Source organism: Pagrus pagrus (assembly GCF_965226575.1).
Source record: "Pagrus pagrus genome assembly, chromosome: 14".
Classification (NCBI taxonomy): Eukaryota; Metazoa; Chordata; class Actinopteri; order Spariformes; family Sparidae; genus Pagrus; species Pagrus pagrus.
In genome coordinates this window covers 12,422,860-12,434,242 of record NC_140198.1, presented here as the reverse complement: position 1 = coordinate 12,434,242, position 11,383 = coordinate 12,422,860, and the positions used below count along the sequence as shown (strand labels likewise).

Genomic DNA, 11,383 nt, shown 5'->3' with positions numbered 1-11,383 from the left:
GAGGACACTGAAGGTTTGTGTACCTCAGGTTTTGTTTTACTTTTCTCTGAAAGACAGGCCTTTTTACAGCAATGTTCTTTAGGAAAACACCCCAACAACATGTCCACAATGCCAGTTGATTATTGTCTTTGTATCTCTTTCAATTTGAGATATGGCACCATAAATACAGAGTGATGCAGGGACGACTAGATGCACCAAGTAACCCTGGAAAAACTGTTAAATCCTCTTAGAAAACCAGACAGGCACAAAATATATTCTTCAACTACATCAGGGGTTAAAAATACTTTTGTCCCAATTTTGGTGACATTTTTCTTGTTTCTGTGAATGAAAGTACATCTGTCCACTCCAGTGGATGCACCAAAGGATGCCAGTATTGACCCACCTTAATTTGTGTGTTTTATTTAAAATGATGATACAATTTAAACCTGAATAGTTTTATTAAACAGACTTCAGGTTTTATCTAAATACAGGACAAATACCCCACATTGGGGAGGGTGGAGGTCTTTGTCTGGTCTGTCTTCTTCTTCTCCTCCTTCCTGTCCCTCTCCTCTCTTAGCTCATTTCCTTTCTTCTCCCTCCTCAGTCTCTCTCTCTCTCCACCTCATCTCTTGTCTCCCTCATCAGTCTCTTCACCCTCTCCTTCCTCTCCGTCTCCTCCCTCTTCGGTATCTCCTTCTCCATCTTCTCGCGTTCTTCTTTCTCCCTCTTCCCTCCCCTTTTTGTGTGATACTCTGTCTGCATCTGCTTGAACGCCATCTGACTTTCCTCTACCAGTGCCCTCACTTGCTTTCTGACGCAGACGATCTCTTCAGCTGTTTCCCCAATGACCTTGCTCACCTTCTTCTCACAGTCCTGCTGCAGAGTTTTCAGCTCGGCGGCAACCTCCTTCTGTCTAGCAAACCACCGGCTTTTCCACTTTACATTAATCTGTGTCACAGTTTTGTCAAAGGAAAGCTTCATCTTTTTAGCCTTGTCAAGCTCCTCCTTCAAGTGTTTTCTGACCCTCTCGGCCTCCATCATGTGGAAGATCTGACTCGCCTGCAGGCGGCAAACTTCCATCTCTTTTTCTTTCATTTTGCTGTCTATCTCCTTGGATAGACGATCAGACTCTTTGTGAAACTCTCCGCAGAGATCATGGGTCATAAACAAAGTTGACAGTAACTCATCCCTCTCTTCCAGCAGCTTCTCTTTTTCTTTCACCCAGCTGAGTGCCGAGATGACCATCTGCTCCCACAGAGCAGCATTTTCTGCAGCCAGCTCCAGGTTTTTTGCTCTCAACTCCAGAAGGAGTTGTGCCATGGTTCTGAAAGTACTGCTGGGAGTACTCTGGGAGTGCTGAAAGACACATGTGATAGGTAAACAAGTGCGAATACACCTGACTCACTTAACAGCAAATATCCTCAAAAAAAGCAACACAAAAAGTATTTCACCTTGAGTTACATTACAGAAACGCTACAAACATTATACCATTGTACAGTTCAGATGTCTCAATACAATTTGTTTACATATAAAATGGATTAATCACTTCATTAGCCATCCATTGTGATAGTCTTAATTCAGACCTCTCGATGCCTGCATCTATTTAGCATGATTGGTGTGTAGTAACATAAAATGGGGAAGAGAAATGACCATTCGTTCTGAATGTCAGGCTGCTAATGTGTGGTGACATGAATCAAAATGAACCAATAATTGAATTTGTTAAAGCTTTAGACAAAGGATGAAGAAGTAAAATAAAACCTAGGCTCTCCTAAACTAAAACAAAGTGTCTTCCTGCATGAAAAAATCTTACCTCTTCACTTGCGTTGTCGCTTTCCTCCATGTCAGCTGAACACAGATGGTGTTGGGGTTGAAGTATTCTAGTTTTGCTTGTTGTAGTACTTGTCTTAACTGGAGTTTGTCTTTAATTCAACAAAACATTCTGTGTTGTCACGACTGATGCAGAATCTGTTGATGTGCTGTATTTAAAAAAAAAACATTTGATTCATGAAATTCGAGGCAAACATTAAAGCTGGAGTATGGAACCATGTCTTTTATAGTGAAGCCATCTCCAATTGAGTTCACACATTGCTGATTAAGCATCTACCCTGCAGAAAAATCTCTCTGTATTGTGCAGTATACCAGAGTTTTTAAATGTTGTGTCTGTGTCTTTTCATTACAATTCCAGCAACAGTTGTTAAGGAGTTATGGCAGGGAAAGCTGACTGTCACAAGGGGGAGACAAAAGTTCAATATTGCAGCTTTAAACCACTGTGGAAACAAAAAAGCTGTTCCTTAAATGTGTTGTTTTATTTATCTGTATTCCAACAAGCTTTGCCTGATGTGACGATATATACAAGAACATTTTTTTTTTTTTATTTGTACACGTGTTATGATTTAAATCTAGGTAACTGTATAATAGCAGTTTTAGCATTGTAGCCAACGTTTTACAATTAGCAGTTCTGCTATAATCATGATTTTTCTATGATTTTCTTGAAGATATTTTATGCAAATCTTACAAATATTCTGTGATATGTTTGGGTGCTCAAGAAAGATCTAAAAAAAAAAAAAAAAAAAAAAAAAAACCCTGTCTGCAATAAGAGAAACAGCATCATTCCTGTCGAAACATGTAACACAAAGCCATAATGCTACTGGAGATAGAAAATGAACATCAATTCAGCTGCTGTTTTAGTTCAAATTGTTTTTAAAAGCCTCTAATATTCTCCAAGAAGTAAAGAACAAATCAGAGTGAATTGCTGGCATTTAAAAAAAAGTCTAATGAGCACTGAAGCTAAACAATCTTGTACAAATCAAATCCAACTCAGTTTCAATCTCAGTTATGTTTTGTAATTCATTATTTTAGGGTTCTCAGTACAATACTGTAAACAAACTCTTACAAAGCTGTGTATAACCGACAGTCAAGTGCAGGTCTAATTACAACTTAAACCAAAATGATAAAAATAGGCTCAACAAAATCATTTTTATTTTTCTACATTACAAAATAGCTCAAACTGTCCAACTTCTTCCTTCTCCTCGCCTGCTCAACACGAAGCTTTGCTGCAGTTCACTTTCACGGAGGACAGTCCTAATTAAGTGGTTGCCATGGGGACCAAAGATGTGTATAGAAGTGTCTAGGCTGCCTCGTCGTCACTTCCTGCCAGGCTGCTGTCTGTAGAGTCCGCTTCCGGTTCCTGTTCTTGCGTTTCCGTTTTTGGGTGCTGTTCAGGCTCCGTGGTGCTGGAGGCCTCTGTGGGTTCTGTGGTGGTGGTGCCACCCTCTGCTGGCGTAGCGTTGTTGCTGTTGTTCTTCTGCTGGCTCTGATCGCCTCCCTCCAGGAAAGTAGACCAACCCTTGAGCCGCTCCTCCCGCTCGCGTGTTGTCTCCTCCACCTGCACAAACAGAATTCACGTGAAGAATGCAAAATTTCACCAGATGTAGAGTCGAAGTTAGTCGATGATCTTACAACAGCTCAAATATAATGTGAAATTTGCAAGAGTGATGACCAACAGGCTCCAGCAGCCTGTTAGTATTTTAAAGCTTCTACAAGGCACTTGTATTTTCAAATTTTTTATTGATTCTGGCTGTGTTTGTGGAAAAAAGCGGTATGAGCACCTCCACCTCCTGAGGTAAAGATCTTGATCTGACCAGCGGTTGCATTTGCATTTGCATTTGTTTTGAAGGCAAGTGAAAGAAGGACACGACGTATTTTTAATACTATTTTTCTTTTTCAAACACAGCTGTTTGCAGGAGGCTAAGCCAATGCTTCTGCCCCATCTCAGTGTTTATTCATGGAAACTAGCAAAACGTGTGGCTAAAGGGATTTCCTTTTAATGTTAGCTGGGCTGTGCATTCCCACAACATTTTTGACATTTGTATTTTGCATTTTGTGTACCTGATAGTCTGTTGTTCCATCCCAAAGCTGAGCAGTCAGCTGCCTCCCTCCAAACCAGCGACCATTGAATGACAGAATGCAAGCATCGGCTTCCTCAGGCTCCTTAAATGCGATTGATGCCACGCCGTCTGGGTGTCTCTGCAGCACAAACACAATCACATACCGACTTTATTGATGCTACCGACGTCAAACTATTCTACTATGACTTTGAAACACGAATAACCAAAACTCACATCAAAGAGGATGACCTTCTTGACGACGCCAAACTTCTCACATTCAGTCCGCAAATCCTCACGATACTCATTCAGCACCAGTGGGTCCTCCTACGAAGAGACCACAGAGATTAATACCCTCAATAGACAGTCTCTATGTGCGCATGTACGTTTCTCTCCGCACCTCAAAGTCACTGGGATGAAACATGTTCCTAATGATGACGACTTTTTCATGCCTCTTCCTCACTTCTCCTTTCTTCTCTGGCCTCCAGTCCAACTGTCTACACAAACACAGACAAACAGGCACAGTCAGTAAGAACCTATGTGATGTGATAAAAATAAACAAATGCTCAATTATTTGTCTTCTCTTAATCTTCTGCAGCACTTTGAGTAGTCCCTGCATGCAGAGTGGGATTTGTGGGAGGCTAAATAAAAAGGACAGGAGGTAGAGTTTACTTCTGTTGCTGCTGCATCCTCTTCCTGTAATCTTTGTTCTTCTTCTTCTTCTTGCTGGCGTCGTACTGGCCCTTCAGTTCAAACCGGGCTGCTTCCACATGGAGTCTGTAACCTCTGACCTCTGATTCGTCAATCAGACGCAAAGCCAGTGCCACAGACTCCTTCTGCAGAGAATCACAAACACACACACACACTTGTGTTACGATTTTGACTGATGCTTTAAAGTGTACACAGTTATTTTGTCTCTTTGAGAGTGAGAACACTTTGTTTTTATGTTGCCAAACAAGAGAAAACTGTCTGGGCTACTGCAGAAACTTGGCGATGTAACATGGCGGACTCTGTGGAAGAGGACTCACTCCCTCTAGATATAAAAAGGCTCATTCTAAGTTAACAAAACACAATGATTCTTATTTTCAGGTGATTTTACACTAATGAAAGCATAATTCAAAATATATTACAGTTTTACCCCCAGATCCCTCTTAAATCCAACTATTTTTGCATGATGCGGACTATCATTGACACAGGAACATGGAAACAATACATTAAGCTTTAAGCAAGAAGAAGGACAGACTAACCTTGAGATAGCAGCAGAGGCCATCTCCCTTCAGATTCCCCTCTTTGTCCTTGTAAAGTTTGACCTTGTACTCTTCAGTCATGGGGTCCCGCATCACAATGCCACACTTGGACATCAACTCAGCAAACTCATCAGAGCTGATGTCAGGAGGCAGGCCTGAGGGAAGGTGACCAGGCGAGACACATGAAAGAGTGAGAGTGAGGTAGGATAAACAGAGTCACAGCTGTTTACTTAACAATGACAAAAAACTTTTAGCAATACTAACCTGACACATAGACGTTTGTGTTTTTATTGTCATCAATATCGAACCATCCTGCAGGGACAAAAAATAATTTATAAAAGCATGTGGCTGTACTGGCAGTAAAATACTTACAGCCAGCACAACCTACATAAAAATATAAAAACAAACAATGAGACTGCTACAAGCACTTGTTAAACATAATCACTACTGTAGATAGAGAGACAATAAAATTAAATAACAATTATTTTATCTCGCCTCTCTGGTTGCAGACGTCTCTTTACCTTGCTCTGCTTTCCTCTTCTCCCCTTTCTGCTTGGCTTCTTTTGCTGAGGTCTCATGCTGGTCTGGGTTTAGGTTTGGGTTCTGGGTGGCATCTCCTGGCTTCTCCTTTTCTGAAGACTTGCTGTCTGGTTCTGAGGCTGCTGGTTCGGTGCTGCTCACTGCAGTGTTGTTCGCATCTGGGTCTCCATCCTGAGTGAAGCCATAGTTGGCCTGGTAGGCTGCAATGAAGTCCTCTGTTATCTAGAGAAACGAAGCAAACTACTTTACATAAACAAAGAAAGTGATTGTGACCAATTTTGCCCCAACTCATAGAAGTTCAAATAGAGTTAACAGAAAGAGTGTCTTTACATACAAAAAACAGAAGTGTGCAATCCAGTTTCAGTGACATCTGTATTTAGTGCTGTCACCCATAATGCATTTTATTGCCACGAGTTGTAGTCAGTGGCAAATTCAAGCAGGTATGATGGAGACTGAGTGTTTAAGTTAACACTACTTTATACATTGCAAAGTCAACTAAACTGGCAAAGAGTAGGGCTTTACATGAGCAGTGTTGACAAAACAAGGCCACAAACATTTAAACCAAGCATCTAATACGTGTCAAAGATAAATATTAGCAAGAAAGATCTGATGTAGACGAATAAAAGCTGAGAAGTTCATACTTTAGGGAACCAGGCCTTCTTTTCAGGGTCCCAATCATACACAGTCCCGTCCTCTGGGTCAGTGTAGGTGTTGGGGTCGGAGCCATCCTCATTTTTCCGGCCGTAGAGCTCCTGCATCCGCAGCTGCTCCGTAAACTCTTTGTTTGAATCTGGTCCTCCACTCATCTGCAACAAGAACGTGAAATGTCAAATTACGCAGGTCAGCAAGCCATCACTTTTCAGCATGTACACAGGAGCTGTATTTTGCTTGAATGTGACAAGTCTTTAACACTGAAGTAGAGTTATTCAGCATTTTTCAGATTATCGTTATCAGTGATTTTTCTCTCAGATTGCAGATAAAATAAACTAATTTAAAAATGTGCAGCATCCTTTCACACAATGTTCCATCTACTCTGATTGGTAACGCATCACAATAATAGTCTATAAACAATAACATAATATGAATCTGCACAGTAATGAGTAACTCAATTTATCAAATAAATTTGGGTCATAAATTTGATCAATATCAGCTCTGAAAAAGCCATATCGGTCAACCCCTAATGTTGATTTTATATCCTGCTTTGACATCTCCTATTTAAGTTATAAGTTACATTATGAAGCTGTCTTAGTTTTGCAAATATTTAGGACTACTTCGTTACTATCCATGTTTAACAATACGGAAACGCGTGTCCCTGCCCTAGTTGGGCCAGTGCTGTAAAAACAAACAATAAACAACTCTGCTTAGCCTGTAATGTTTAATTTGTGTGTTTCACTGCCCACAACAAAGCACTTCTGCAAACAAGCCATTAGCCGACCAGTTATATCTTGGTACTAACACAGTCTCTGCCCTCATGAAGAGTGTCAGCCAGTTGCTTTCATTCATCACACTGTGATTCTTGATAACTGACAGCTTGAGTCAATGTTAGCAGGTTTGAACATATTAAGATCTGCTGCCCGTGTTTACACGACGACAGGTAAATTCACTAATGCACATAATAACATTTGATGGTCTGTGTGTGTATATATACTGTATGTTTACGCTTGAGAGTGTGAGTACTGCTCATACATTAGTTCGTGTTAGCCAACAAAGCTAGCTAGCGTTACCTTTTACAACGACAGTCCAGGCAAACTCAAAACTGGTAGACAGGTAAGAATGTTAACAAAAAAGACTCTCTCCGTCTACTAATCCAACCCCAGAACACACCAGGCGCCCGTGTTTTAATATTTTGTTAGTGTTTTAAATGAGATTTACTCTAAAGCCACCGTTAATCACGGTGCACTAACGTTTACTACCAGTCCGCGACGACGCTTGAATGAACTACTTCCTGTGTCAATTTCCGAATGCGCATGCGTGGTAACTGGGAATGGAGCGCTGGGTTTGCATTACAGCTTTCGCCGTGGCGTCTGCCAGGGTGCGGCTACACGCTATACCGACAAGAACGATCACTCCGCCCGCCAGTTTCTTAAAGACAGTACAAGTCGACCGCATGTCTTGTAGGAAAACAAGCGCCGACAGCTCAGCTAGCTAGGTATCGATGAAGCTAACAGGTAAATAGCAAATATTTACTTCGGTTTGGCATGGCGGAGGGCAGCGGTAACGTTAACGTCGGCCCGGCCACCCTTCCTCCCGGAGACCCGCAGCTTATCGCTATGATTGTGGAGCATCTGAAGAACCGGGGCCTTTTTGACGAGTTCCGTCGGGACTGTCTAGCCGATGTTGATACGAAGGTAACTCAGCTAATGCTAACTTGGCTACTTTTATCGTGTACTTTAGCAAACCAGACCCAAAGCTAATGTTAGCCCGTATTCTAATTCATCCTCTAATTGGCATTTTTTTGCTAATTGTTAAACCGTTGCCAATTTAATAATAATAATAATAATAAATAAATAAATTCACTTGTAGGCTATTTTAGTTGTTTCCTCATGATGCCTTCCATGTACATTAGATTGCGCTTTTTGTTGCATAATGACCGTGTTTACATCGCTGTCATTGCTACCAGCCTGCCTATCAGAACCTGCGACAGAAAGTTGACAACTTCGTGACGTCGCAGCTGAGCACTCAGGACTGGAACCCGTCTATCAACAAGAACCAGATGAGGAACGGACTGAGGCAAAGTGTTGTTCAGTGAGTGTCTTTGACTTGTTCCACATCCTGTGTACACTGTGAAGGAATGACGATGGAAAGTGTACAAATACTTCAGGATGACCAGAGATCTGTCACTCAGTCCTATACAATACATACATATATGCACATAAACACATATATAAGGCCTGGGGTGATCTCTTTGGGTTGTGTGCTTTCTTTTTTTTTTTAGATCGGGTATGCTGGAGTCTGGTGTGGACAGGATCATCACTCAGGTTGTGGACCCCAAGATGAACCACACTTTCCGACCACACATAGAAACTGCCATCCATGATTTCCTGTCAGGGGAAAGGAGGGAGGAGAACGCCTCGAGTTGTAACTCTGAACAGACAGAACCACAGGAGGCCCCGTCTGTGTCTGGGCCCAAAACCCCCTGAGGTTTGTTTAAAAACTGAAGTACAGTTTAAAGTCAACGGTTTAGGAATACAATAAAGAAATCTTTGTTTTCACTCCCTCTGCAGATACACCTGCTGGTACTTGCTGGTCTTCACATAATGTTGTATGACTGTGTTAGCCTTGTGAAAGGTGCAGCATCAGACAAGAGGAGGAGAGAGAAGAAGAAAAAGAAGAAGAGGAGGAGGAGGGGACAAGGTTATTTCCTAATAACTCTGTTAAACAGACTAGGCTCAGGAGTTTCTGGAATCAGATGTTCAGCATGAGATGTTTGTCACCGCCCGTCTGTGCTGCACGAGGCTACTACTGGTGATTGGACAATGCAAAGTGGTGGACTGTCACTGCGCCGCACTGCTCTGCCTTTAAGAAGAACATGGCACAAACCTGGATCATTGTTTTTGAATTTTTTAGTTTTTTATGTGTGATTTCAGACAGATTTTTGTCTGTCTGATGTTGAGCATATTGTGTAGTGCAGAATCCTCACTCAGACTGTTGTGTGTACAGAAATGTTCTTCTAACAATATGTTAAACTTGCAAATCCTGTCTTCAGTGATTCAAAAGGCTGCTTGATTTCAAGTTGGAGAAGATCTTGAAGTTTTCATAGACTCACACAACGTATGAAACGTATGAAAAGTGTTTCTGCCACATCCTGGGAACTCTCCAATCAATTGAATTTTTGAAAAACCTGTATGTAAAAACATTTTGTTTAATAATAAGAGGTCCTACCTTTTTCATCACAGCAGGTTGGGCTTCTTTTTGGTGCATGAATATGTATGTAGTATTGTTTGAACATCACATCTGCTTTACTAAACACAGTTGAAATCATGATCCTCTTCTTTTTCTTGTTGCACTTAACTTTATCTGTTTCCTGTGATAAAAACAGACAGCAGAGCGCATAGTCACAAAACAGTATCAGCAGGTGGGGTAGTTGTTCTCAGTTAGGTAATGTAAAGGCAGAATTCACCAAAAAGGCAAAGCCCCTAATTTCACCACCTGAAATGATTTTGTGCTGACTGTCTTTCATATACAGATCTTATCTGCCTATTAGAGACAGTATAATAACTGTGTTACTGAATAACTTCAAATCACGGCTTGCATTGAGTAATGATGGTAGTGGTGACGTGAGCAGGAGCGAGGAATACTGTGACTGCTTGTGTTAATCCTTTATTGTAAGCTATACCGCCAACCATGCAGAGACATGTGTAATGTTGTATTTTTTAGCCATAAAAACATTTTTATGCAATGTTCATGCAAAGCCACAAGAAGTCGTCCTGTCCCTGGGGGCCGGTTTGTTTATACTTTCCTTTCAAGATCAAAGGCAAAACTGATCTGTTGTAGAAAATCCCTCACTGTCAAAGCCTCGATAAATCCAGGCTCAATTCACAAACATTCTGAGAATCCTCTCAGAGAGCTCCTAACTTAAAACCAAGCAAGGAGTCTGAGCTTGAGAGTGATTTAGGAAACTTCTTAGAGCAACTGTGAGCAAAGGAAAGGACAGAAAGTTTTATCTTAATGAGGCGGAGTGGTTGAACCTGTTGCAAGGTGTGACACATTCTTTTAGAAGCTGTGATTGGTTGATTTATCAAAAAAATGGCAGAAATGAGCAGAGAATGGTTAGTGAAATCGATAGGCGTAATCCTAGTTTTTATTCTGTATTAAGACATGGTGTAATATACACCAATATACATATTTTATATAATGAATATCTCTGTTGAATAACTTGTAAAACATACTCTAAAGAAACCCAAAAAAGTTTGAAAACACAGGCCAACTTGTGTAGTGGCCTATTGACAAAGCTGATAGCTGTTTGCTCACGTGTTTACCATGCAGGTAATTAAAGGAGTCCTACTCTATCTATATCTAGTCTATTTAATACTACCACTTAAACATCACCTTAGGTGGTCTCTCAGGGCTAAGACGCTTTATGAATGTCTTTTTTTCTTTACAAGGATCTAGTCTTAACTTTAAGAAAAAAATCTTAGAAATATCATAATACTAAGAAGTTTCTCGTAATACTCGTACTACTAGTACTTTCTTTGCACTAGGATGCTTAATCAATACGGCCCCAGTACGTGCAGTTATTAGTGCTTGTGTGTGTCACCACAGGTTGCGTAACTTCATTGATTTAAGTACTTGTTTTGGCAGGAGACTGATGAACATGTTATGTGTGTCAGAGTGTGTCTGTAAATCTGTTGCTCTTTGTTCGTCTGTGTGTTTGTACTATGCGTCGGCATGATGTCAAGTATTGCGCTGCACAAATTGAATTGATTATTTTAATAATCCTTAGTGCACTTTTAAACATCAATTAATAAAATATCACATTTTTAAAATCTTTTCAGAAAAAATGTTTATGTAGCTCAGTGCAAAAACATGCAAAAGACATCTAATTATTAACAGATTAATTAATTTGCAAAAACTTCTACATGTCTGTTTTCATTGTTCAGTGAGATATCTTTTAAATGCAATTCTTACAACCGTCTACTGTATCAGTTCAGCTGAATCACACACAAAAATATTTTTTATCTACATCTAATAGTTCCAAAGTATCAAACGTGTTTAAATTAAAAAATGTAGATG

General features: G+C 40.5%; 2 protein-coding genes across 2 annotated transcripts; one reads left to right on the top strand and one right to left on the bottom strand.

Annotated features, from left to right (window-relative positions):
- Positions 1-383: 383 nt before the first annotated feature.
- On the bottom strand, positions 384-7,542 carry htatsf1 (HIV-1 Tat specific factor 1). Its single transcript, XM_084374318.1, has 11 exons — positions 7,375-7,542; positions 6,292-6,456; positions 5,632-5,872; positions 5,375-5,422; positions 5,111-5,265; positions 4,536-4,699; positions 4,264-4,360; positions 4,101-4,190; positions 3,868-4,005; positions 1,790-3,364; positions 384-1,335 (listed from the first exon to the last, which is right to left on the bottom strand). The coding sequence occupies exons 2-10, from the start codon at positions 6,454-6,456 to the stop codon at positions 3,107-3,109; spliced, it is 1,356 nt and encodes a 451-aa protein (XP_084230444.1). The 5' UTR covers positions 7,375-7,542; the 3' UTR covers positions 384-1,335; positions 1,790-3,106.
- A 175-nt stretch (positions 7,543-7,717) lies between these two features.
- bod1 (biorientation of chromosomes in cell division 1) lies at positions 7,718-9,634 on the top strand. Its single transcript, XM_084374328.1, has 4 exons — positions 7,718-7,998; positions 8,271-8,395; positions 8,586-8,791; positions 8,875-9,634. Exons 1-3 carry the CDS (start codon positions 7,849-7,851, stop codon positions 8,788-8,790), a joined length of 480 nt encoding a protein of 159 aa, XP_084230454.1. The 5' UTR covers positions 7,718-7,848; the 3' UTR covers position 8,791; positions 8,875-9,634.
- Positions 9,635-11,383: the final 1,749 nt, after the last annotated feature.

Bases quoted from the DNA above. Each gene is read 5' to 3' on its own strand.
- bod1 (XM_084374328.1), top strand. From the start codon at position 7,849: ATGGCGGAGGGCAGCGGTAACGTTAACGTCGGCCCGGCCACCCTTCCT. The intron at 7,999-8,270 runs GTAACTCAGCTA...CATTGCTACCAG, and splicing joins TAGCCGATGTTGATACGAAG to CCTGCCTATCAGAACCTGCG. The intron at 8,396-8,585 runs GTGAGTGTCTTT...TTTTTTTTTTAG, and splicing joins CTGAGGCAAAGTGTTGTTCA to ATCGGGTATGCTGGAGTCTG.
- htatsf1 (XM_084374318.1), bottom strand. From the start codon at position 6,456: ATGAGTGGAGGACCAGATTCAAACAAAGAGTTTACGGAGCAGCTGCGG. The intron at 5,873-6,291 runs GTATGAACTTCT...TCGTTTCTCTAG, and splicing joins AGAAGGCCTGGTTCCCTAAA to ATAACAGAGGACTTCATTGC. The intron at 4,361-4,535 runs GTAAACTCTACC...GTGTTTGTGTAG, and splicing joins AGGATGCAGCAGCAACAGAA to ACAGTTGGACTGGAGGCCAG.